Source organism: Cygnus olor, chromosome 24 (genome assembly GCF_009769625.2).
Source record: "Cygnus olor isolate bCygOlo1 chromosome 24, bCygOlo1.pri.v2, whole genome shotgun sequence".
NCBI classification, from domain to species: Eukaryota; Metazoa; Chordata; class Aves; order Anseriformes; family Anatidae; genus Cygnus; species Cygnus olor.
Genome location: NC_049192.1, coordinates 1994658 through 2015020, shown reverse-complemented (window position 1 = coordinate 2015020; position 20363 = coordinate 1994658). Strand labels below are relative to the sequence as shown.

The 20363-nt window shown below is 51.7% G+C and overlaps 1 protein-coding gene across 1 annotated transcript in view; it reads left to right on the top strand.

Moving 5' to 3' along the window:
* Positions 1 to 20363, top strand: part of CR1 (complement C3b/C4b receptor 1 (Knops blood group)) — a 68762-nt gene that overhangs the window by 31816 nt on the left and 16583 nt on the right. Inside the window, exons 31-59 of the mRNA XM_040535431.1 lie at positions 386 to 904; positions 1008 to 1199; positions 1831 to 1927; positions 2671 to 2753; positions 3621 to 3812; positions 4465 to 4647; positions 5067 to 5252; positions 6059 to 6152; positions 6512 to 6597; positions 7213 to 7350; positions 7559 to 7744; positions 8551 to 8644; positions 9004 to 9089; positions 9705 to 9911; positions 10303 to 10326; positions 11025 to 11034; positions 12167 to 12218; positions 13206 to 13470; positions 14842 to 15024; positions 15702 to 15884; positions 16019 to 16198; positions 16325 to 16510; positions 17030 to 17212; positions 17351 to 17530; positions 17658 to 17840; positions 18121 to 18342; positions 18643 to 18834; positions 19083 to 19182; positions 19519 to 19604. Of these exons, the coding sequence (XP_040391365.1) occupies positions 386 to 904; positions 1008 to 1199; positions 1831 to 1927; positions 2671 to 2753; positions 3621 to 3812; positions 4465 to 4647; positions 5067 to 5252; positions 6059 to 6152; positions 6512 to 6597; positions 7213 to 7350; positions 7559 to 7744; positions 8551 to 8644; positions 9004 to 9089; positions 9705 to 9911; positions 10303 to 10326; positions 11025 to 11034; positions 12167 to 12218; positions 13206 to 13470; positions 14842 to 15024; positions 15702 to 15884; positions 16019 to 16198; positions 16325 to 16510; positions 17030 to 17212; positions 17351 to 17530; positions 17658 to 17840; positions 18121 to 18342; positions 18643 to 18834; positions 19083 to 19182; positions 19519 to 19604 (4572 nt within the window). The remainder of the gene's footprint in view (positions 1 to 385; positions 905 to 1007; positions 1200 to 1830; positions 1928 to 2670; positions 2754 to 3620; positions 3813 to 4464; positions 4648 to 5066; positions 5253 to 6058; positions 6153 to 6511; positions 6598 to 7212; positions 7351 to 7558; positions 7745 to 8550; positions 8645 to 9003; positions 9090 to 9704; positions 9912 to 10302; positions 10327 to 11024; positions 11035 to 12166; positions 12219 to 13205; positions 13471 to 14841; positions 15025 to 15701; positions 15885 to 16018; positions 16199 to 16324; positions 16511 to 17029; positions 17213 to 17350; positions 17531 to 17657; positions 17841 to 18120; positions 18343 to 18642; positions 18835 to 19082; positions 19183 to 19518; positions 19605 to 20363) is intronic.

Below are 20363 nucleotides of genomic sequence, written 5' to 3'. Positions count from 1 at the left end.
AAACGTTTCTTTCCACTAGGAAAATGATTCTATAGAAAACGCCCTGTTTGCACATCCTCCGAAGATCCACTTCTATTTTTTTAAACTACTTTTTTGCTAAGGTTCATTTCCTGGCATGCAGACAAGAGTTTGACAACTCCAGTATTTATAGCAAAACCGTTTTGTAAATAAAAGGCACGCAGAATAAGTGAGACTGGCGTACTGGGATGCTTCCTCATTCGTAGTTCTTAATCAAACCTCCTCGCAGAGCGCTGTAAATGGCGCCGCGATCTCCTTATCTGCCCGGGAGCGAGGGCTGGGCTGGGGCGATGGATTGCGGGGGTGGATTGCGGGGGTGACTGATTGCGGGGCGATTGCGGGGGGAATTGCGGGGGCGATGGCTGAGCTGTGCCCGGGGCAGAGGCGCGGCGCTTCCCAGGAACTGCGGCGGGGAAGCAGGGAGGGAGGAGGGGAGGAGGCTGTGCGGGAGAGGAGGCCGTGCCCAGTGCCCTCGTGTGCTTGTTTTTGTTTGCCATTGACGCGGGGACGCATTTAGCGAGGGTACCGCAGGAGACGCCCCCGGGGGAGGGGGCGGAGCCGCTCGGGGGGGCGGGGGCTCCCGCAAACGGCCCCGCACGCACCCTTCTTGTTCACCCACGGAAGAAGGGCGAAGGCTCCCTAGGCGCCGGGGCCGGGCTCAGCCAAGCCCTTCATTTTCCTACGAAACCGGAAAATTCGCCCAAGCCCGGCCCGGCGTCTGCCCGCCCGCCCGCCCCGGAAAGGGCCGTGCCGGCGGGGTGCGCTGCGCATCACTCCGACGGGCACCGGCACCGGGGCACCGGCACCGGGATGGGAACGGGCACCGACACCGGCATGGGGCTGCTGTGGCTCTGCGCCGTGCTGCTGGCGCTGCCCGGAGCCTGGGGTGAGCGGGGCTGGGGCTGCCGGGGGTCTGGGGCTGGATGTGGGGGGCTGCAGGTGAGGGCTCTCCTCGGCTTGTCCCCCGCTACCTCCCTGTCCCTCCCCAGGTGACTGCCAGGGCGTTCTCCTGCCGAGGTTCTCCTTCGCCGAGCCCAGCGGCCCCACCAACAATTCGTACCCCGTCGGGTCCTGGGTGCGCTACAAGTGTCGCCCTGGGTACATGGGGGTCAGCAGCAAGTCCCCCCTGGTCACCTGCCTCCCCAACTCCACCTGGGCATCGGACCCCGACTTCTGCATTGGTGAGTGCCCCGGCTGGCTGCTGTGAGCTATAAGGGGGTCCTGGTGAGGGGGTGTGGACCCCAGACCCCTCTTGGGGCTCAGTGCAGGCTTGGGGGTGCTCCCTGGGGTGCTCTGTTTGGGGGTGCTGAGAGCAAGCACCTTCCCAGGGTGTCTACGTGAGGTTGCCCTTTGAGCTAAGGCACCGTAATCTCCTGGGGATGATCTCTGTCCCACTTAATTGCTTTACCACCTGGTGATACAGCACGTCTGCTGAGGCAGGTTTCCGCAAAACCAAGGTACAGAGTGGGCAGCGGGATCACTCATCCCTCGTCACAGTGATAACGCGCTCGTGCTCCCTGCCCCTTCTCCTTTCCGTTGTTTTCCTCCCCAAAACCTCATGTCTTTATTAGTTTCCTGCCTCATTAAGAGTTCTTTCATTTGTTCTGAGCCGAGTTTAACCTTCAGTTCCTCCAAAGTTAATGTGTAATTTGTGTCTTTTCTGAAAGTGCTGCTACTTGCTCTCGAGGAAGCGCAGGTGCGAGTGAAAGGGTCGCCTGATCCGTGACAGTCCTGAGCAGCACTGTCACCTGCGTTTCGTTATAATGCAATAAAATACAGCTAATGCTGAGCACTTGCCCCCCCCCCCCCCAGGAAAGTTGTGCCGCGAACCAGACATAGAAAACGGCAAATTTCACTACTCAACCGACCTCCGGTTTGGGGCAACAATAAATTTCACTTGTAACTTCGGGTAAGTGTTCGCACGGGTTGCTGGTGAGTTGAGGGAGCTGAGGCTGGGAGACCCTGGGGACTCTTTTAATGCCTGGGGGCCGTTTCCTTGGCAAGCACAGGCCAGGTGGGAGGTGTTCAGAGCAGGCAGCCCTGGGGATCAGGCTCCTTCCTGTCCTTATTACCAGAAGAGGTTATTTTCTGGGTGTGAGATCATGTTCTTTGCAAACTGCTTGCAACTTTGCTTTGAAAAGAAATTTGTTCATTCCTTGTCGCTCCATATTAGTAATTATCAATGTTTCAGGTGTTTCCTGTACATTGGTTAATGCTTGGTGCACTTTCCATCTGAGGCCCAGTGGGTGCCCTGCAGGGATGTTTGCTGTTGTGCAAAAGAGGAGGGGGGGGGGGAAAACAAGCCCAGTGGCCTGGGTCTAAGCTGATAGGCTTTTGGTGTCCTGGTGATACAGGGACAGGAGAGAGCGGCCTGGGGTATGTCAGTGACACCCAGCCCTGTTCGGGTCTGCTGCGCAGCCTCAGGATGGGGATCCTCCTGTGAGCTTGTACCAACCTGCTACAAGTATGAAGTTTCCTTAAATTGTGTCAAATAATGCATTTCTTCAGGTACTGAGAAAGTTGTATTTCACAGGATGGAAGGCTTTTTCCCCTAGGTTTCATCTTCTCCAGAGAATGCTACAAGAAACTGTACGGTTTTCTGGATTTCAAATTTTTTCAGTTTTTAAGAGATTCAATCTTTTCTTTTCTTAGGTACCGATTAGTTGGGGAACCATCTGCGCAATGCATACTTAGTAACAATGAAGTTATTTGGGATAACGTTCCATTCTGCGAGAGTAAGTACATCTTAAATGTTCTGTGTACATCTTTCTTGAGGCTACTGCGTATCCCTCATAGTCCTGGGAGCAGCAGATGGGTTCTGTCTTCCTGGCACCTGATGCAAATTACATCAGTCTCTAAAGAGATTACCCTTTACCTCTCCCCCAGACAAGCACTCCCAGCGAAAGTGGGAATGAAAATTAAATACTAAGGAGGATCTGTGGATGTTGGCAGCAGCTCGTGAGTCAGATCTGCAGGGCAAGCAGCTTCTGGGGTTGTTTTTCCTGGCTTTTGGCCAGGCTGGTGTGGGCCCCACATTGCTTGTGTTGCACTTCTCATCAGTCGGGCACTGCCGAACTGCTGATCGAGAGCTGTGCTTGGGATGGCTTTAGATGTGACAATGTCAAAAATATGTGTTTTCAGAGGGGAAAATAATTTCAAGAGTTTTCTTCATTTGGGCATTGTTTGTACCCAGTAGGCAACTAGCCGTCAGCTGCAGATAGCTTGGATGGTCTGTGTCTATCAGAAGTATTCTGGCCTCCTCCTCAGCAAGAGCAGGAACTGGTATCACCAGTTGGTGAAGTTGCAAGGCTACTTGGCAAGACAACATGTAGTGCATGCGTAGTGCATCCAGAAGGACTCGTCTTTAACGTCTCCTCTTGGACAATGGCTGCTGCTCTGCTGTTTTAACACCCATTAAACAAAACTTCAGAGTCTGAAGGAGCATTAGCATTCAATACTATAGGTTAAGATGATTGATTTAGGGCCACTTACCTGTTTTTTTGGCTTTTCTTAGTAGTTTTTTTTTCTGTTTAAGTAGATAGATGTCAGTTTCATATTTGATGGAAATGTTCTTGTATTTTTGCCTTCGCTTTCCTATGCAGTTATTCCCTGTGAACCACCTCCTGTAACTGCAAATGGGCAGTTCAGCGGTACGCAAACAGAATACACCTTTGGCTTAGCTGTAACTTACACGTGCGATGAAGGTTTTTCTCTCATTGGAAGCTCCACGATTTACTGTACAGTGGATGCTGAGTCCAATGGAATATGGAGTGGTCCAGCCCCTGAATGCAAAGGTAGATGTTTTCTTTCTCTCCTTATTCTTTTTGCTTTGTTTCTTACCCCTCTCTCATGTGAATTATTTCCGGTAAGCTGCCAAATATGAGAAGGTTGATTTGAGTATAAAATGATTCCCAGACTTAATGCAGTGGTTCCGAAGTCATAGTCAGAAGCAGGGCTTGGTTTAATGGATTCTTCAGCACATAGAAAGCCACTGTAATAACCTAGATTGAATGAGAATAAGCAACACTGCCTCGTTCCACCAAAGGTAAAGCTGAAAAGATAAAGTGGGAAACTACAGCTTATGTGAAAGGGCCGAGATGCTGTGCCTGCATTCTTCCTGGCAGCAGTAACTAGACTTATTTTCCTTTTGGTCTTCCACAAAGTGTAAATGAACATGATTCATTTGTTTGGGATTCTCAGAAGTCCTTGAGAGCAGTCCTCTCCCTGCCTGCGTCCAGGGATTTCTGCAAATGAAGCTCTGTATGCAGTTTTTAATGGTGTCTCTGCTCACGGAGTACCTGTGGCATGCTGGGGACCTGCCTCTTGTAGAGCAGAAGGATGGCAGTTGTCACCAGAGGAATTACATGAGAAACTTCTGTAGACACTGTAGGGCTCTTTTTTTTTTTCTTATAACAAGTATTCTTACTGATTTGTCTTCACTTCCAGTGGTGACATGTGAAAATCCAGTAGTGGAAAATGGGAAGAAGTTAACTGGCTTTGTTGAGCAGTACACATATGGAGATACAGTGACCTTTGAATGTCTTCCTGGTTATTTTATGAATGGTTCTCATACAGTTAAATGTGATGCAGACAATGCCTGGAATCCACCTCTGCCAAAGTGTGACCAACGTGAGTACAAACAAACTTAGATTTTGAAGCAATTGCACTGAATGATGCATTTGTGAACTACAAATGGTCCAGAAGTGCATTGAAAAGAGAGATGAAGCTGCCTTCTGCACCTGATGGGCTTGCTTCCTTCATGCCTGGTGGGGATGTTTGGCTTCCGAGCTCCACTGTGGCTGGTGCTGCGGGTTGGGTGGGCGGACACTGAAGCAGCATCAGAGAGGCAGAGATGCTCTCCCATCTCCACCTTGTCTCTGGCTAAGCAAACTGTGATATATAAGCGGGTTGAATGCAAACTGTATCCCAGACACCACAATTCAAACAGGTTAAAACAGTGTGTGCTCCAAAGCACAGTTCACAATCGTTCCTGCTGAGCCTCTGGGCACTCTTCTGTAGCTGAGTTTGCTTTTGTCTCCAATTGTTAGGCTACTGTGGTCATCCTCCCAGCATCCCTTTTGCTGAGTTAATGGGGACTGTGAGTAGCAGCTCTCCTGCTGGAACCACGGTGACGTACAGATGTAACCCGGGGTATGCTGCAGGAGATGGAACGTCTTTGGAAGTCACTTGTCTGGGGAATACCAGTTGGTCTGTAAGCTCCAAGTCATGTACACGTGAGTATCTCTGTTCCTCTCCTGTCTGGGCTGCCTGTACAAGTGATCTTGCTGTGCTCAAAATGTTCTTTGCTCTGAAGTTTGGTTCATATCCAGCTCTGGGTTTGCAGACACACCTAGAATTTTCTTGCTGAACTCGTTTGAAGTGTCTGTGTGTAAATCTAGCATTTTGGTCTACTCTGAGGAACTGAGAACAAGCTCTGCATGTCTCAGAGTATGTTTATTGCGTATGTGGGTTGAGTGCTTTGTTTTCTGAACAAACTGAACGGCTCCGCTCTGCCTCCAGGCCCCCACAGGTCAGGCGGCTGTTCCCAGTGAGGCAGCTGGAATCGACTCTTCTGGTGGATCAGCTTTTGCTCTTGCTTTGTAATCCAACATGTTTTGAGGACAGTCAGAGGAGTTGATCGGATTGTGCCATGAGCTTTACTCCTTCCTGCTGCTTGCACGTAGCCTTTCTCGCTTGCTATATGCCCCAGTAAGAGGTGCTTGCGTTGCAGTCACCCTCCCTCAGGAGCCAGGCGTGCGGCTGGACGTAGGCCGTGCCGTACCTGGCACAGGTCGGTGCCCTTCCTCTGCGCTGGCTCGTGATGTTAAAGTCACTCGTGGTGTTAAAGCGCAGGGCTGAGCCTCCTGCTGCCACAGAGGGGAGGTGGTCAAGTCCTTCCCAGGCTTCTCTCCACACAGATGAGTTTTGGCAGGGTTGCAAAACTGTCTGAGGTGTTGGTAATGTCGGACCAAGCTGAGGCCCTATTGGTTGACAGCATCACCGCTTCAAAGCAGGTGAAGTAACCTCTTTTTCTCTCTAGGACAGCAATGTACTCCTCTCGAGATAGAGAACGGGTTTGTAAAAGGGGAAGATTTCCTGTTTGGGACAACCGTGGAGTTCTCCTGTCGTGATGGGTGAGTGGAGGCCTGCTTAGAAGGGCCCACGGTGGGGTTCAGAAGACAGGGGTCCCAGAGAGGCTACCATACCCACTGGCCTCCTCCTGCCCTGGTTTCCCAGTACAGCTGTGTATGAGCTCTCCAGTGAGATGAGCACATGGCAACGCACGCTGACTGGTAATGCAGCAACCTCTTCAGTTTGGCCGTGTGCCACCTATGGGCCCTTATCAAAGCAGTCTTTGGTGTGGCCAGACCCCATTTCATAGCAGTGGCAACTTCTGGTTAACAACTTGTATCCGTGCGATGGCAGGGAGGAGTGGGGAGAACCTTTTCTGGGGTGTTTGTGGGAAAGCATTCAACTTCCTCTGTTTCTTTAGGTATGAATTACAGGGGTCATCTTCTGCCAAATGTGTGGCATCAGGAAATGGAGTTAGCTGGGATGTGTCTCTTCCAACCTGTAAAAGTAAGAGGAAAAACTGCACAAAGCCATTCAGACAACACCTGGAACTGCTCTGGTGGTGGGCTTGGGCTGCTCTTGTATGCCATAACTCAATTGGCTGTAAAATTCAGGATTTCTGTACTAACTCATGCTGTGAGGCCTGAGGTGCAATATTCTTGTACAACTTGGAAACTATGCTGACAAACTGGAGGGAGCAAGGGAAGAGCAGAAATTCTATGAAACTATGGGAAAAATGGTGGTCTGATTTCTAAGTGGAGTAAAGTTTTTTCTTTCTCTGTAGTTACCAAATAATTGAACATTAGAGCTCTGCCCACTTAATTCGATGTAATGCTAAAGTCAGGTAGTGCATAGTGTTAGAGGAAGCTGGAAATGGTGGAAACGCTGCTTCTAGTCTGATTAGGCATTTCAGTGGCTTAGTTCATGGGGTGACATGCCTGGAGCTGGGCTACCAGCAGTAGCTGAGGCCCAGTACCAAGCGAGAAAGCTCGAAGTATTTTCAGTTGCTTCTAGATGTATGCTTCTAGATGTCTGTTGGTTGGCTAGAGCTCCTCCTCCTCGTGTACCGTGTGTAAATTTTCCGTTAGAAGAAGTACTCAGACACTCTTGTTGATGTTCCAGCTGCAGGACAGCTGACTGTTCTCTGTGGAGAGCCACCTGCAGTTGCCAATGGGAGGCACAATGGCACGAAGGGGGAGTTTGTCCACGGCTCCGTTGTAGTTTATAAATGCAATCATGGTTTCACCCTGGCTGGAGGGTCCTCGATTTGATGTACAGTAAGAGATGAGTACTGTAGAGTCTGGAGCAAACTGTGATATATAAGCGGGTTGAATGCAAACTGTATCCCAGACACCACAATTCAAACAGGTTAAAACAGTGTGTACTCCAAAGCACAGTTCACAATCGTTCCTGCTGAGCCTCTGGGCACTCTTCTGTAGCTGAGTTTGCTTTTGTCTCCAATTGTTAGGCTACTGTGGTCATCCTCCCAGCATCCCTTTTGCTGAGTTAATGGGGACTGTGAGTAGCAGCTCTCCTGCTGGAACCACGGTGACGTACAGATGTAACCCGGGGTATGCTGCAGGAGATGGAACGTCTTTGGAAGTCACTTGTCTGGGGAATACCAGTTGGTCTGTAAGCTCCAAGTCATGTACACGTGAGTATCTCTGTTCCTCTCCTGTCTGGGCTGCCTGTACAAGTGATCTTACTGTGCTCAAAATGTTCCTTGCTCTGAAGTTTGCAAACCCAAAGCTGGATGTGAACCAAACACACCTAGAATTTTCTTGCTGAACTCGTTTGAAGTGTCTGTGTGTAAATCTAGCATTTTGGTCTACTCTGAGGAACTGAGAACAAGCTCTGCATGTCTCAGAGTATGTTTATTGCGTATGTGGGTTGAGTGCTTTGTTTTCTGAACAAACTGAACGGCTCCGCTCTGCCTCCAGGCCCCCACAGGTCAGGCGGCTGTTCCCAGTGAGGCAGCTGGAATCGACTCTTCTGGTGGATCAGCTTTTGCTCTTGCTTTGTAATCCAACATGTTTTGAGGACAGTCAGAGGAGTTGATCGGATTGTGCCATGAGCTTTACTCCTTCCTGCTGCTTGCACGTAGCCTTTCTCGCTTGCTATATGCCCCAGTAAGAGGTGCTTGCGTTGCAGTCACCCTCCCTCAGGAGCCAGGCGTGCGGCTGGACGTAGGCCGTGCCGTACCTGGCACAGGTCGGTGCCCTTCCTCTGCGCTGGCTCGTGATGTTAAAGTCACTCGTGGTGTTAAAGCGCAGGGCTGAGCCTCCTGCTGCCACAGAGGGGAGGTGGTCAAGTCCTTCCCAGGCTTCTCTCCACACAGATGAGTTTTGGCAGGGTTGCAAAACTGTCTGAGGTGTTGGTAATGTCGGACCAAGCTGAGGCCCTATTGGTTGACAGCATCACCGCTTCAAAGCAGGTGAAGTAACCTCTTTTTCTCTCTAGGACAGCAATGTACTCCTCTCGAGATAGAGAACGGGTTTGTAAAAGGGGAAGATTTCCTGTTTGGGACAACCGTGGAGTTCTCCTGTCGTGATGGGTGAGTGGAGGCCTGCTTAGAAGGGTCCACGGTGGGGTTCAGAAGACAGGGGTCCCAGAGAGGCTACCATACCCACTGGCCTCCTCCTGCCCTGGTTTCCCAGTACAGCTGTGTATGAGCTCTCCAGTGAGATGAGCACATGGCAACGCACGCTGACTGGTAATGCAGCAACCTCTTCAGTTCAGCCGTGTGCCACCTATGGGCCCTTATCAAAGCAGTCTTTGGTGTGGCCAGACCCCATTTCATAGCAGTGGCAACTTCTGGTTAACAACTTGTATCCGTGCGATGGCAGGGAGGAGTGGGGAGAACCTTTTCTGGGGTGTTTGTGGGAAAGCATTCAACTTCCTCTGTTTCTTTAGGTATGAATTACAGGGGTCATCTTCTGCCAAATGTGTGGCATCAGGAAATGGAGTTAGCTGGGATGTGTCTCTTCCAACCTGTAAAAGTAAGAGGAAAAACTGCACAAAGCCATTCAGACAACACCTGGAACTGCTCTGGTGGTGGGCTTGGGCTGCTCTTGTATGCCATAACTCAATTGGCTGTAAAATTCAGGATTTCTGTACTAACTCATGCTGTGAGGCCTGAGGTGCAATATTCTTGTACAACTTGGAAACTATGCTGACAAACTGGAGGGAGCAAGGGAAGAGCAGAAATTCTATGAAACTATGGGAAAAATGGTGGTCTGATTTCTAAGTGGAGTAAAGTTTTTTCTTTCTCTGTAGTTACCAAATAATTGAACATTAGAGCTCTGCCCACTTAATTCGATGTAATGCTAAAGTCAGGTAGTGCATAGTGTTAGAGGAAGCTGGAAATGGTGGAAACGCTGCTTCTAGTCTGATTAGGCATTTCAGTGGCTTAGTTCATGGGGTGACATGCCTGGAGCTGGGCTACCAGCAGTAGCTGAGGCCCAGTACCAAGCGAGAAAGCTCGAAGTATTTTCAGTTGCTTCTAGATGTATGCTTCTAGATGTCTGTTGGTTGGCTAGAGCTCCTCCTCCTCGTGTACCGTGTGTAAATTTTCCGTTAGAAGAAGTACTCAGACACTCTTGTTGATGTTCCAGCTGCAGGACAGCTGACTGTTCTCTGTGGAGAGCCACCTGCAGTTGCCAATGGGAGGCACAATGGCACGAAGGGGGAGTTTGTCCACGGCTCCGTTGTAGTTTATAAATGCAATCATGGTTTCACCCTGGCTGGAGGGTCCTCTATTCGCTGTACAGCAAGAGATGAGTACCGTGGTGTCTGGAGCACACCTACTCCTGAGTGCCGAGGTGGTTATCTCCTCTCCATGTCTTATTGTCTTGTTTCTGTCTTTTAAAAAAAAAAAAAAAAAATCCACCATTTTTCACTTCCTCTGTGAATCCTCGAATCAGATAATTCAGCTAAGAATTAATCTTTTTATGCTTCCTGGCACAGCTTCTGTTAAAATCTCACGCCAGCAGTGTATGATTGTGTTGCGGGATGGGCTTGCAGGCTGCTGGAACTGCTCCTCTGTTAAAACCCAGGTGTATTTCTGGGATATGTCTGTGGTGTAGGGCTATGTGTTGCTTGAATTGTCTCACGTGTGCACCGGCTTTCATTTGAGATACTCAGTGTTGTATAGTCTGAATTTCTGTGCTGCCTGGATATTCAGGTTCACATTTTGGCTTGCTTCCTTTCCAGGTGGAGCGACCACCATCATTGTCGGTAGGTAACATGTACCCTGGATCTTTGTGCCCCCTTTCTCGCCCATCTTTACATTACTGTCTCTTAATTATTCTGCTTAAACCTGAAAAAGGATTAAGAGCCTTCCACTACAGTCTGTCACGTTTATATTTTTGTTGCTCTAAGGTCATGTGAAAAAGAGGGGAGGAAGGTAAAGGTGCTACGTGCTTGTGGATGGGGAGGGAAAGGGCAAGTGAATGTGTTTGGAGCACAGATTGAAGTCTGTTGTGTCTCCTGCAGGCATCCTGCCCCTCCTCCTGGCGTTGCTGGTTATGAGCTTCTAGCTCAGGGTGCGGCTGCAGCGGGAATGCCCGGATCAGCTCCTCGGGGAGCTCTGAACTCCTACGGGTGGTGGGACGTGATCACGCTGATCCCCATGCTCCGCATTGCCCTCTGCTGAAATTGGCCTCGCAATAGCAATCAATGAAACTTCGATGGAAAAAAGATGACCTTTACCCCCAGGTGCTCCCTCCCACTGCCCAGGACTGCTCGCGCTTCTGTCTGCCGGAGCCGTGCGTTGTACTGGCAGCTCACTGCCACCCAGCCAAGTCTGTGGCTCGAAAACCGAGCGCAGTTATCCCCACATGAAGTTGCAATAGTGCCAAAGACTTCTGTGCTGTGCTGCTCTGGACTCAAGGAAATTGGGCACTTTGGGTACCCCTGTGTGTTCTGCTTATTAGCCCTGCTGAGGTAATGTTGTGCCCAGCTCTGATGAGGGTTTTTGGGTGTCGTAAGTGAACTGATGGGAAAAGTGTGAGTGTCTTTGTGTGAGTGATATGTACTTGAAGAAAGTGTTTGATATGTATAGATTGTGTAAGACAGGTGCTCCCTGGCAGTACTGAAAGCACTGAAAACATTCGTATAGAAGCACATGTTGTAGCACTTACTTCAAGGCAAGTCTGAACCACTGTGCAAACAGCCAGCCTTACAGATGGGCAATTTTACCAGAGAATAAAACTGTGAATGCCTTCTTACAAAGAACAACTCCTCTGACTCTTCCTGCATGCACTAAAGTTAGTGCCACGGCAGATTCTAAAACTATCTCTGTGATACATCAAGGTTTTTCTCTGACTGCCTTGCAGAAATACCCTTCCTGTTGGTGCAGTGACTCAGTGCTGCTGTGGAAGTGGTGAAGCAGTTGGGTGCCTGAAAGCCCCAGGAGGAACCGCAGCAGGGTGGGTGCTCAGCAGGGCAGGTGGCCTCGGGGCCAAATGCGGAACTTGCAGCTGTCTCTGCAGATGCCACCGAACGTCAGAAAGTTGCTCGGTGTGAATCTTTTCACTTTCTGCTCAAATACTGCCCCAATAGGAGGCCCTGGGGCTGCTGCAGTGGTGAGGGAGGAAAAGCAGGTTTGGGCTTCTTGCTCCGCTGGTAGCGGGGCAGGTGCACAGAGCAGCTGCTGCACCTGGAAGTTGGCACAGAAGCACACCAAGCCAAAGCCTTAATTTACTCATCCGTGGGGAACAAATGCTGCATTTTTTTGTGTGCTTTTGTCATCCTGTCGAACCTGTCCTGCCTGGTCCCTGTGCTGAGGAGGGCTGGTGAGGGTGCTGTGCCCAGCTGAATGAGGCAGCGTGCTGCAGCTGGGCGTGCTGGCCCCTGCTTGGCTTTGGCAGTGCCACAAGGACAGCTCTGGTGATGGAACCTCACACACCTTGTGTAAACTGAGGATACGGGCTTAAGGTGCAGGGCTCTGATGCAGGGGGTTATATGACCAGTCTGTGAGCTTTGCACCGTGCACAGGTGGGAAAGGGAAGCCTTCGAAATGTCTAGTACGTGCTTCTTTGTTTCTGCATTTTTACTCATGCTTTTCTACTAACAGGAACGTGCATCTAGTTAGAGGGAAAAACACAAAGAACGATTTCCGTCACCATGTTAGTCTCAAATAGAAAAGTTCCCCTTACCACCAGAGCATCATCCTGCTCAGCTGTCACTGTGGCACAGCAGAATCCAGTTTTCGGAAGTAAATCTTACAAAATAAGCAGTTACAGATTGCTGTTTCATTCATATTCATGCATTTTACATATATATATATATATATACACATGTACGTGAAATGTGTGAATATATATTTCACTATATAGATGTGTGTATATATATATATGAAAAACATTACTGTAAGCCACATGAATGACCAGGTGATCAAAACAAATGGAAAGCCTAGTACCTTAGTCATGTGTTTGGTTTTATTTTAATCTCAGCACAATTGTTTCTACTGTATAGTCCAGAATGTGTCTTGCAAATGGTTTAGCTCCTGATTTTAAGGATCAGCTTGAAGTGACCTACCTTCAGCCCAATGGAAGGAACTGTAAATGCTGTCATACAGCTTACAGATGTGGTCACCAAATTTTATGGTTGAAGAGCACTTGTGTGCTGTGTTTATATGTGAATAGAATTAAGTTGTGTATAATTTAACTTTATGATCTGAATGTAAGCAATCTAATGCATATCCAGTATATAAATGTCAAAATTGCATGTTGTGGAAGGTCTCTGTCAATAAAAAGGATAAGAAAGACTTCAGCAGTGTACATCTTGCTGCCTCTTCTAGGCTCAGAGAGCATCCTCAGCTATGTTGCCCCTGGTCCCATGTGTGGGAGGAGGGGGAAATGCCCCCCTCTGCCCTTCCCCTCACTTTGCCCTTCCCTTCCCGTACGTGGGGGGCTCAGCTGGTTCCTGGGAAGGGCTGCTGGGGGTTTGGGGAAGAGCCCAGGCCGCTTCCCATAACCAAGGATGCTCTGCAAGGGCCTCATCCAGCTCATGGCTCCACTGGGTGCTCTGTCACAGCTGCCCTGGGCCCTGCAGTGGGTCCCAGGGGGCCACCCTCCCCTGCATGAGGGAGGAGGGAGTGGGAGCAAAAATAGCAGCAGCAGAAGCGTGTGGGACCTGCACCACCCTGGGGCTGGTGGCTGCGCCTGTCCTGTGTGGGGAGCCCACGGGTTCCTGTCCCATGGCACCGGGAAGCCCCGCAGCTGCGGCTCCTTCCGCAGGCCTGGGGGAACTGGGGTGCTCATATCAGCCCGCGGCCCCCTGGGAGCTGCAGTCGGGACCGGAGCATGGTGCTCGCCTTCGCCCTCCGCCTCCTGGGCAGCTCCGCTCTGCTCCTGGCTGCCGTAGCTGGGGCTCAAGGTAAGGCAGACTCACAGGGCTGTGCCTCTGTGCCCTTCCTCCTGCGACCCTCCTCTGCCTCCTCACTGCCCCTTTTGCTTTCCCCAGTGCAGGAAGCTCTGTGCCAGTCCCAGGGGGATGTGGGCACGCCAGACCTTGAGCATCGCAGAGCTTTCGGGCTTTCAAATAAAGTGAAACGGGGTAGAAAACATCCAGCCCAAACCTCGCTCTGGTTCCCCGTGTGTGTTAGATTGCGTGGGATGGGGGAGGACTGGGGGCTGGCGGGGGCTCTGGGGGCTGTTCATCAGCCTGCGCTGAAGGCAGGGAGCTGCGCACCAGCACCTCCGTCGGCACGTGGCTTGGGGTGCCTGGGCCCTTCAGGTAAGGTTATGCTGGATGGGGACTTGGCAGTGATGGGGACGTTCTGTGGGGCAGCATCAAGGCTGCCCTGTGCCCTTCAGTGGCGGGGGGAGATGGGGGTGATGGAAGGGGATGCCAGAGGCTGCAGGAAGTCCTCCACAACCCACCCAGCTTCTTGGAATAAGGGCTTGATCTACGTGTTCGAAGTGCCAGAATAAAGCCAGGGTATGAGCAAAGCGTTTTATGGAAATTAGGTGAGGAGGCCGTTGTAATAATAGCTCGTGTTTGGGATTTGTCAAGTTGAAACTTGCCATGTTAAATAGAAATGACTTGGGATGGGGCAAGCGAGGAGTGCAATGGCAAACAAAGGCTGAGCTGCTCGGCGGGGTGGGTGCAGCCTGGCAGGCAGCCCCACGTCCCCTCGGCGGGGACGGCACAGCCAAAACCCACAGAAACTCAGCTCCGTCTCTGCGGTGGGGCTTTGTTTACCCCTTCCCGTCTTGTAAGCGTAGATGTTGTGAGCTGGCTCCCCCGACAAGGCCTGAGAAGGCCTTTGGTGCTGTGGGGGGGTTCCTGCTGGTGCCCTTGATTGTGTTTGTTATTTTCAGGCATCCTCAGACAGCAAAGGCTGCTCCCCGCCCGTCTTCGCTGGCCAAGGTGGCTCAGTGCCAGGCTTGGAGCCAAGCATCAACAACCTCAAAGGGTTTAAGGAAAGAAGGAAACTTATCGCTAAGTTAACACCTTGTAGTGCGTGGGGTGCGGGGGAGCAGCTCGGGGTAAGGGGCTGTGGTCCTCTGCTCAGCAATGCAGGGGGAATTACCAGTGAGAGGCATTTCCCCTTCTTTCCACGTGCCCATATCTAGTGCAACTATTTGCTCCGTGATCCAGGCAGCTTCCCTGCCGTTTTGGTTCAACAGGCTGCGCGGACAGCAGCAACACTGCACCCGTTGCAGGCAGGAAAGGCTCGAGGGCTGTGCAGCTGAACGCCGTGCTCTTTGTCTGAACATCGTGCTCCTTGTCTCCCTTTTCCAGTTATCCGATGCCCGCCCCCGTACATCCAGAATGGGAAGAGCGTGTCTGCTGCTCGCTACGTCTACAGGGCTGGGGACAGCGCAAGCTTCACGTGCAACCCAGGCTACACCTTGCAGGGCTCCCACACCAGCACCTGCCAAGCTGACTCCAGATGGAGCCCACCTGTGCCAGAGTGCAAAAAGGGCAAGTGTCCCAGCGGGTGTGCGAGTGGGATGGCCATGGGGGGAAAGCTCCCTCCTGTGTGCTCTCTCTTTCATGAGAAAGTAAGGCCAGGATGCATCTGTCCTTGCTGCTCTTCCCAAAGCAAGGTGTTTCCAGAGAGAAGCAGCTTGGGAGAGAGGAGCTAGGGTGGGAAATGAGGCTGCTGCAGCCTGCCCTGGGCTTTCAGGGGGATGGGAAGAAGCTGATGCTGGGGCTGCAATGCTCTGCGGCCAGAGGCTGTAACCCCCAGGCACACCAACGAGCCGTGGGCCAGCCGTGGGGAATGGCACTTTCAGCCTCCCCGGGGGATTTCTCTGCTTCTGCTCACAGTCAGATCGGGGATGTTTCCTTCTTCCTCCTGGAAGGGGAAGCAATCACAGATTCCCACTCTTCTTGCTGCTTCCATGTTCATGTTCATCTTCTACCAAATCTGTGGTGTGCCCGCGAGTTCCCCTTTCAGGGGTGTCCCTATTATTAGTAATTCCCTCTGGCTGTGATGTGATTGTAATCTTGGTGTTGCTCTAATTTTGGTTAACACATACTTTGGCCCAGCAAACAGAGCAAAGACTGAGCAGGATTCAGGATGTTACCCTGGCCAGCTGTCCTAGCATGCAGAATGGGGAGCAGTGGACTTACGGGGCAATTTCTCCTCCCTGCAGAGGTGACGTGTCCTCAGCCACCAAACATCGCCAACGGGCTGCACAGTGGCCAGACCACGGACAAATTTACTCAGGGAGACATTGTGTACTACGGCTGCAAGGACGGCTTCACGCTGGTCGGGAACATCTCCATCAACTGCTCGGAGGCCGGGCTGTGGAGCCGGCCGCTGCCACGCTGCCAAGGTGGGTCAGGGCATCCCCGCGGTGCTGCAGGAGCCGCTGCAGGGCTCGCGGCACCGCTGGGAAGGGAGGGGGCTGAGTGTGCAGGATGTGGCCCAGGCACCGACGTGTAAAGGCCATGTCCATGTTCCCTGCAGCAATCGGCTGCGAGAGACCCGAGGTGCGGAACGGAAAGGTGCACAAGCACCCGAACACCTACGAAGCCGGGGAGATTCTGCGCTTTGACTGTGATGCTGGCCATGCCACAGATGGTGCTCAGGAGGCTCGGTGTCAGCCGGGGGGCACCTGGGACCCACCAGTGCTGGCCTGCGAGAGAGGTGAGTGCGGGCAGGGGTGCTGAGCTGGTCTCATGGGGGCTTTTGCCCATCCCCTCACCCTGCAGCCGCTCATTCCCACACGCACTGCCCTCCCACTAACCTGGACTTGCTGTTGCCCTCTTGCAGTCCGACCGTGCCCCATGCCCCCGAAAATCAGCAATGGCAATCATGATGGGCAGGGCAAAGCAGAATTTACCATGGGGATGTATGTGACCTACACCTGCGATCCCGGCTACTACCTCGCTGAGGACATCTCGCATGTATTTTGCAAAGCCTCGGGGAACTGGAGCCAGCCCAGCCCGCGCTGCGAAGGTGCGTCCGCATGGTCATCTTGTCCTGCAGCCAGCTCCGTGTGGCACTGGCACGGGGCAGGCCCTGGCCATTGACCTGAGACCTTCAGTAAGGGACTAAACTCTCCCCTGATTACGTATATATACAGTTTTATAATATGCAAAGAATGATCTTACAACCATGAACTCAGAGCTAGGTGTTTCTGAAGCCCACGGCCAAGCGTGATGCCGACATCTGGCCTATGGTCGGCGTGCAATGCACACAGAGGGGCTGCAGAGGCAGCAGCTCCTGCACAGCCTCAGGTGAGGCTGGTTGGGCTTCCTTGAATCAGTCAGCACCCCTTTTGGCCAGAAAAGCCAGAGGAAAGGCAGAGCAGCCACAGCGGGCTGCCAGGAAAGAGATGGGCAGTACCCGGGGTACCAGCCCTCTGCCCCCCACCTGCACGTTCCCAATGCTGGATGTCGTGCTGGTTTGAGCTGTGCCAACTCCCCAGCACCACCTCTTCCACACCCCCCATGAGCCTTTCCAACCCCTCTGCAGAGGTGATGTGTACTCGTCCACCGAACATCGCCAACGGGCTGCACAGTGGCCAGACCATGGACAGGTTTCCCCAGGGCACGACCGTGTACTATGGCTGCAAGGACGGCTTCGCGCTGGTCGGGAACATCTCCATCAACTGCTCGGAGGCCGGGCTGTGGAGCCGGCCGCTGCCACGCTGCCAAGGTGGGTCAGGGCGTCCCCACGGTGCTGCAGGAGCCGCTGCAGGGCTCGCGGCACTGCTGGGAAGGGAAGGGAGGGGGCTGAGCATGCAGGATGCAGCCCAGGCACTGATGTGTAAAGGCCACGTCCGTGTTCCTGCAGCAATCGGCTGCGAGAGACCCGAGGTGAGGAACGGGAAGGTGCACGGGCACGAGAGCACCTACGAAGCCGGGGAGATCCTGCGCTTCTACTGCGATGCTGGCCATGTCACAGAGGGCGCCCAGCGGGCTCGGTGTCAGCCGGGGGGCACCTGGGACCCACCAGTGCTGGCCTGCGAGAGAGGTGAGTGCGGGCAGGGGTGCTGAGCTGGTCCCATGGGGGCTTTCGCCCATCCCCTCACCCTGCAGCCACTCGTTCCCCCTTTGCGCTGCCCTCCCACTAACCTGGACTTGCTGTCGCCCTCTTGCAGTCCGACCATGCCCCATGCCCCCAAAGATCAGCAACGGACAACACGACGGGCAGGGCAAAACTTTTTTTACCACGGGGATGTCTGTGATGTACAGCTGCGATCCTGGCTACTACCTCATTGGAAATGCTCAGGTGGTCTGCAAAGCCTCGGGGAACTGGAGCCAGCCCAGCCCGCGCTGCGAAGGTGCGTCCGCACGGTCACCTTGTCCTGCAGCCAGCTCCGTGTGGCACTGGCACGGGGCAGGCGCCGGCCATTGCCACCAAATCCTCAGAGAAAAATAATCCCATGTAAAATGTCGCATGGTAGAAATTAATGTCAAGCCCTCCTGTCGTGAAGGTGGGGATGGGGAAGTCTATATAAATTTCACGTAGATTTTGCTGTTGCAGTATTAGCTGTCTGTTTGGTTTTTTTTTCCTTCCTTTTACTCCTTTTGCACATCACTTCTGCGCATCTTCCTTTCCAGTGACAATCTGCATAAAGCCGGATATACTGAACGGATGGATAGTTGATGGTGAAGGACTTATCTACGGACCTGGGCAGATGGTGACGTTTCAGTGCCATGACGGTTACAGCCTGCAAGGTACTGCTAAAATCCTCTGCCAGGAGGACGGCAGCTGGGACCCTCCCGTGCCCCTCTGCAACCTGCACCATCACCAGCTGCTGCCGATCAGGCCTGAGCGTTCAGGTAAACGCTGACGGGGCTGCCAGGGGCATGCTGCTATTTGATATCCCTTAACCCCCCTCCAAAATGTGCCTAAATCCTGTAAGAGAGTAGGAGATTTAAGGTTGTTTTGGGAACAGGAACCTGATCCTCTGGAATCCTTTGGGAAAATACATTGTTTTTGTTTAATAATGGCTACGTTAATCAAAATAAAGAATTTTTCAAGGCAAACCAAACCTCTTTCCTCACAACAGTGTTGTTTGTGTGCTTGCACCTGGCATGCTGGCCCTGCTTGACTCTCATATCTGTTTTCTTTCCCAATAGGTGGTTGTGGTGCTCCTACAAGGTTACCCTTTGCTGAGCTAAACGAGGAGCATAGGAATGAGATTGATTTTTCTGTTGGGAAGACTGTGAAATACACTTGTCGGCCTGGATTTGCTAAACACCCAGGACTGTCACCTACTATTACATGCCTTCAGAGCGGAGTGTGGTCAGAAGCACTAGAGTTCTGTAAAAGTGAATAGCTCCTTGATTTGGTGTCCGTTGTTCGAGAAGGAATAGGTGCTAGGTTCTGTCTGTGCTGCAAAAACCTTACCATTATCCTGGTGTTCCAACAATATGTGACTAGTAAAGCCATGTAACTTTATGCTGTTCAAAACCCGTTTTGGGGGTAATTGGAAATGTGGGCAGATTGCTGGAGTTGTAGTTGTATCTGCAGTGCCATGGTGCAGTGAGATCCTAAAGCAAGTTTCTGTCTCCTGCAGGGAAGCAGTGCAACCATCCCGGGGAACCCGAGAATGGCAGGATTACCTTCCTGGCGGATCTCTTCTTTGGGTCGACCGTGGTCTACAGCTGTGAAGAAGGGTAAGTGCTAGGTCCTGGTTCTGCTGCTCCTTAAAATGTCATGGAAAGATGCATTAGGTAAGTCTCCCTTTTCCCCTCCTATTCATTCATTCCCAGAACGTGGGTTCTGTGCAGAAGCCACTGTGTAGTTCTGTACCTCTGGGAGCACGTAGGGTGTTCCCTACCTTCTGTGTACACATTTATGCTGTGGAATTGGTACAGGGTGCTGAGCTGGGGGGAAACTTCTCCCAGGGGGCTGGGGCTCTGCGGCCAGCAGGGCTGCCTGCACTGTCTGCTGGTGAGAAGGAGTTCACACTGAGGCAACTCTGAATTAATACGAACTCCTTCTAACACCAGGCACAGGTTAATCGGACAGTCCAGCAGGCGCTGTGAGATCTCTGGTGGACGTGTCGCGTGGACCGGCGATATCCCCACCTGCCAGCGTAAGTAGCTTACAGCCCCGGGGGCTTTACGTGACTCTGGTAAATAGTTCCCAGCACAGGCTGCCAAATCTTTCCAATCAAAGTTTTAACAGGGAATTTCTCTGCTCTGAGGGCATGAAAAATATCAGGAGGTTTTGATGTCATAAGAAAATATTCTGGGAAAAGGTACAAGATCTCAGAGCTTAATGGATTACAGAAAGCAAGGTCTCAGCTGGAGCTTTCTCAGTAGTGCTTGTGTGCCCTGTCTCTGACTAACATCACAACCCTGATGTAAGAGGAAAGGAAAATATTATGTTCAGCTCACGGGGATTAATGCTAGACACAGAGGAACCAAGTCACTGCTGTAAGGAGATGCAAAGTGCTGCAGATCAGCCAGAAATGGGATCCCAGCACCCCTTGGGCTCTCCCTTTCAGTGCATGCACAGACAGCTCATTTGTGCCCAGCGCTGCCGCAGCACACCTCAGCAATTAGAGATTAGCGTGTCTTTGCTGGTTACATAGAGGTTGGTGACTGTTTCCTGAGGACAGAAAAGAAACATTTACTGGCACCTTCATTTTAAAGCATTTTACAGATTCTCCTGGTACACATTAACCTAACAGGTGACACAAATTACTGCCTGTACAAGCCTTTGCATTGTGTGCAGCTGAAAAACCAGTATTTTACGTGGGCAATACAAAAGAAATTTTCTCTTTTTATTTCTTAAATGGTAGAAAGCACAAAGCATGTAGATGCTTCCTCTAAAGAGAAATTTGTCTTAC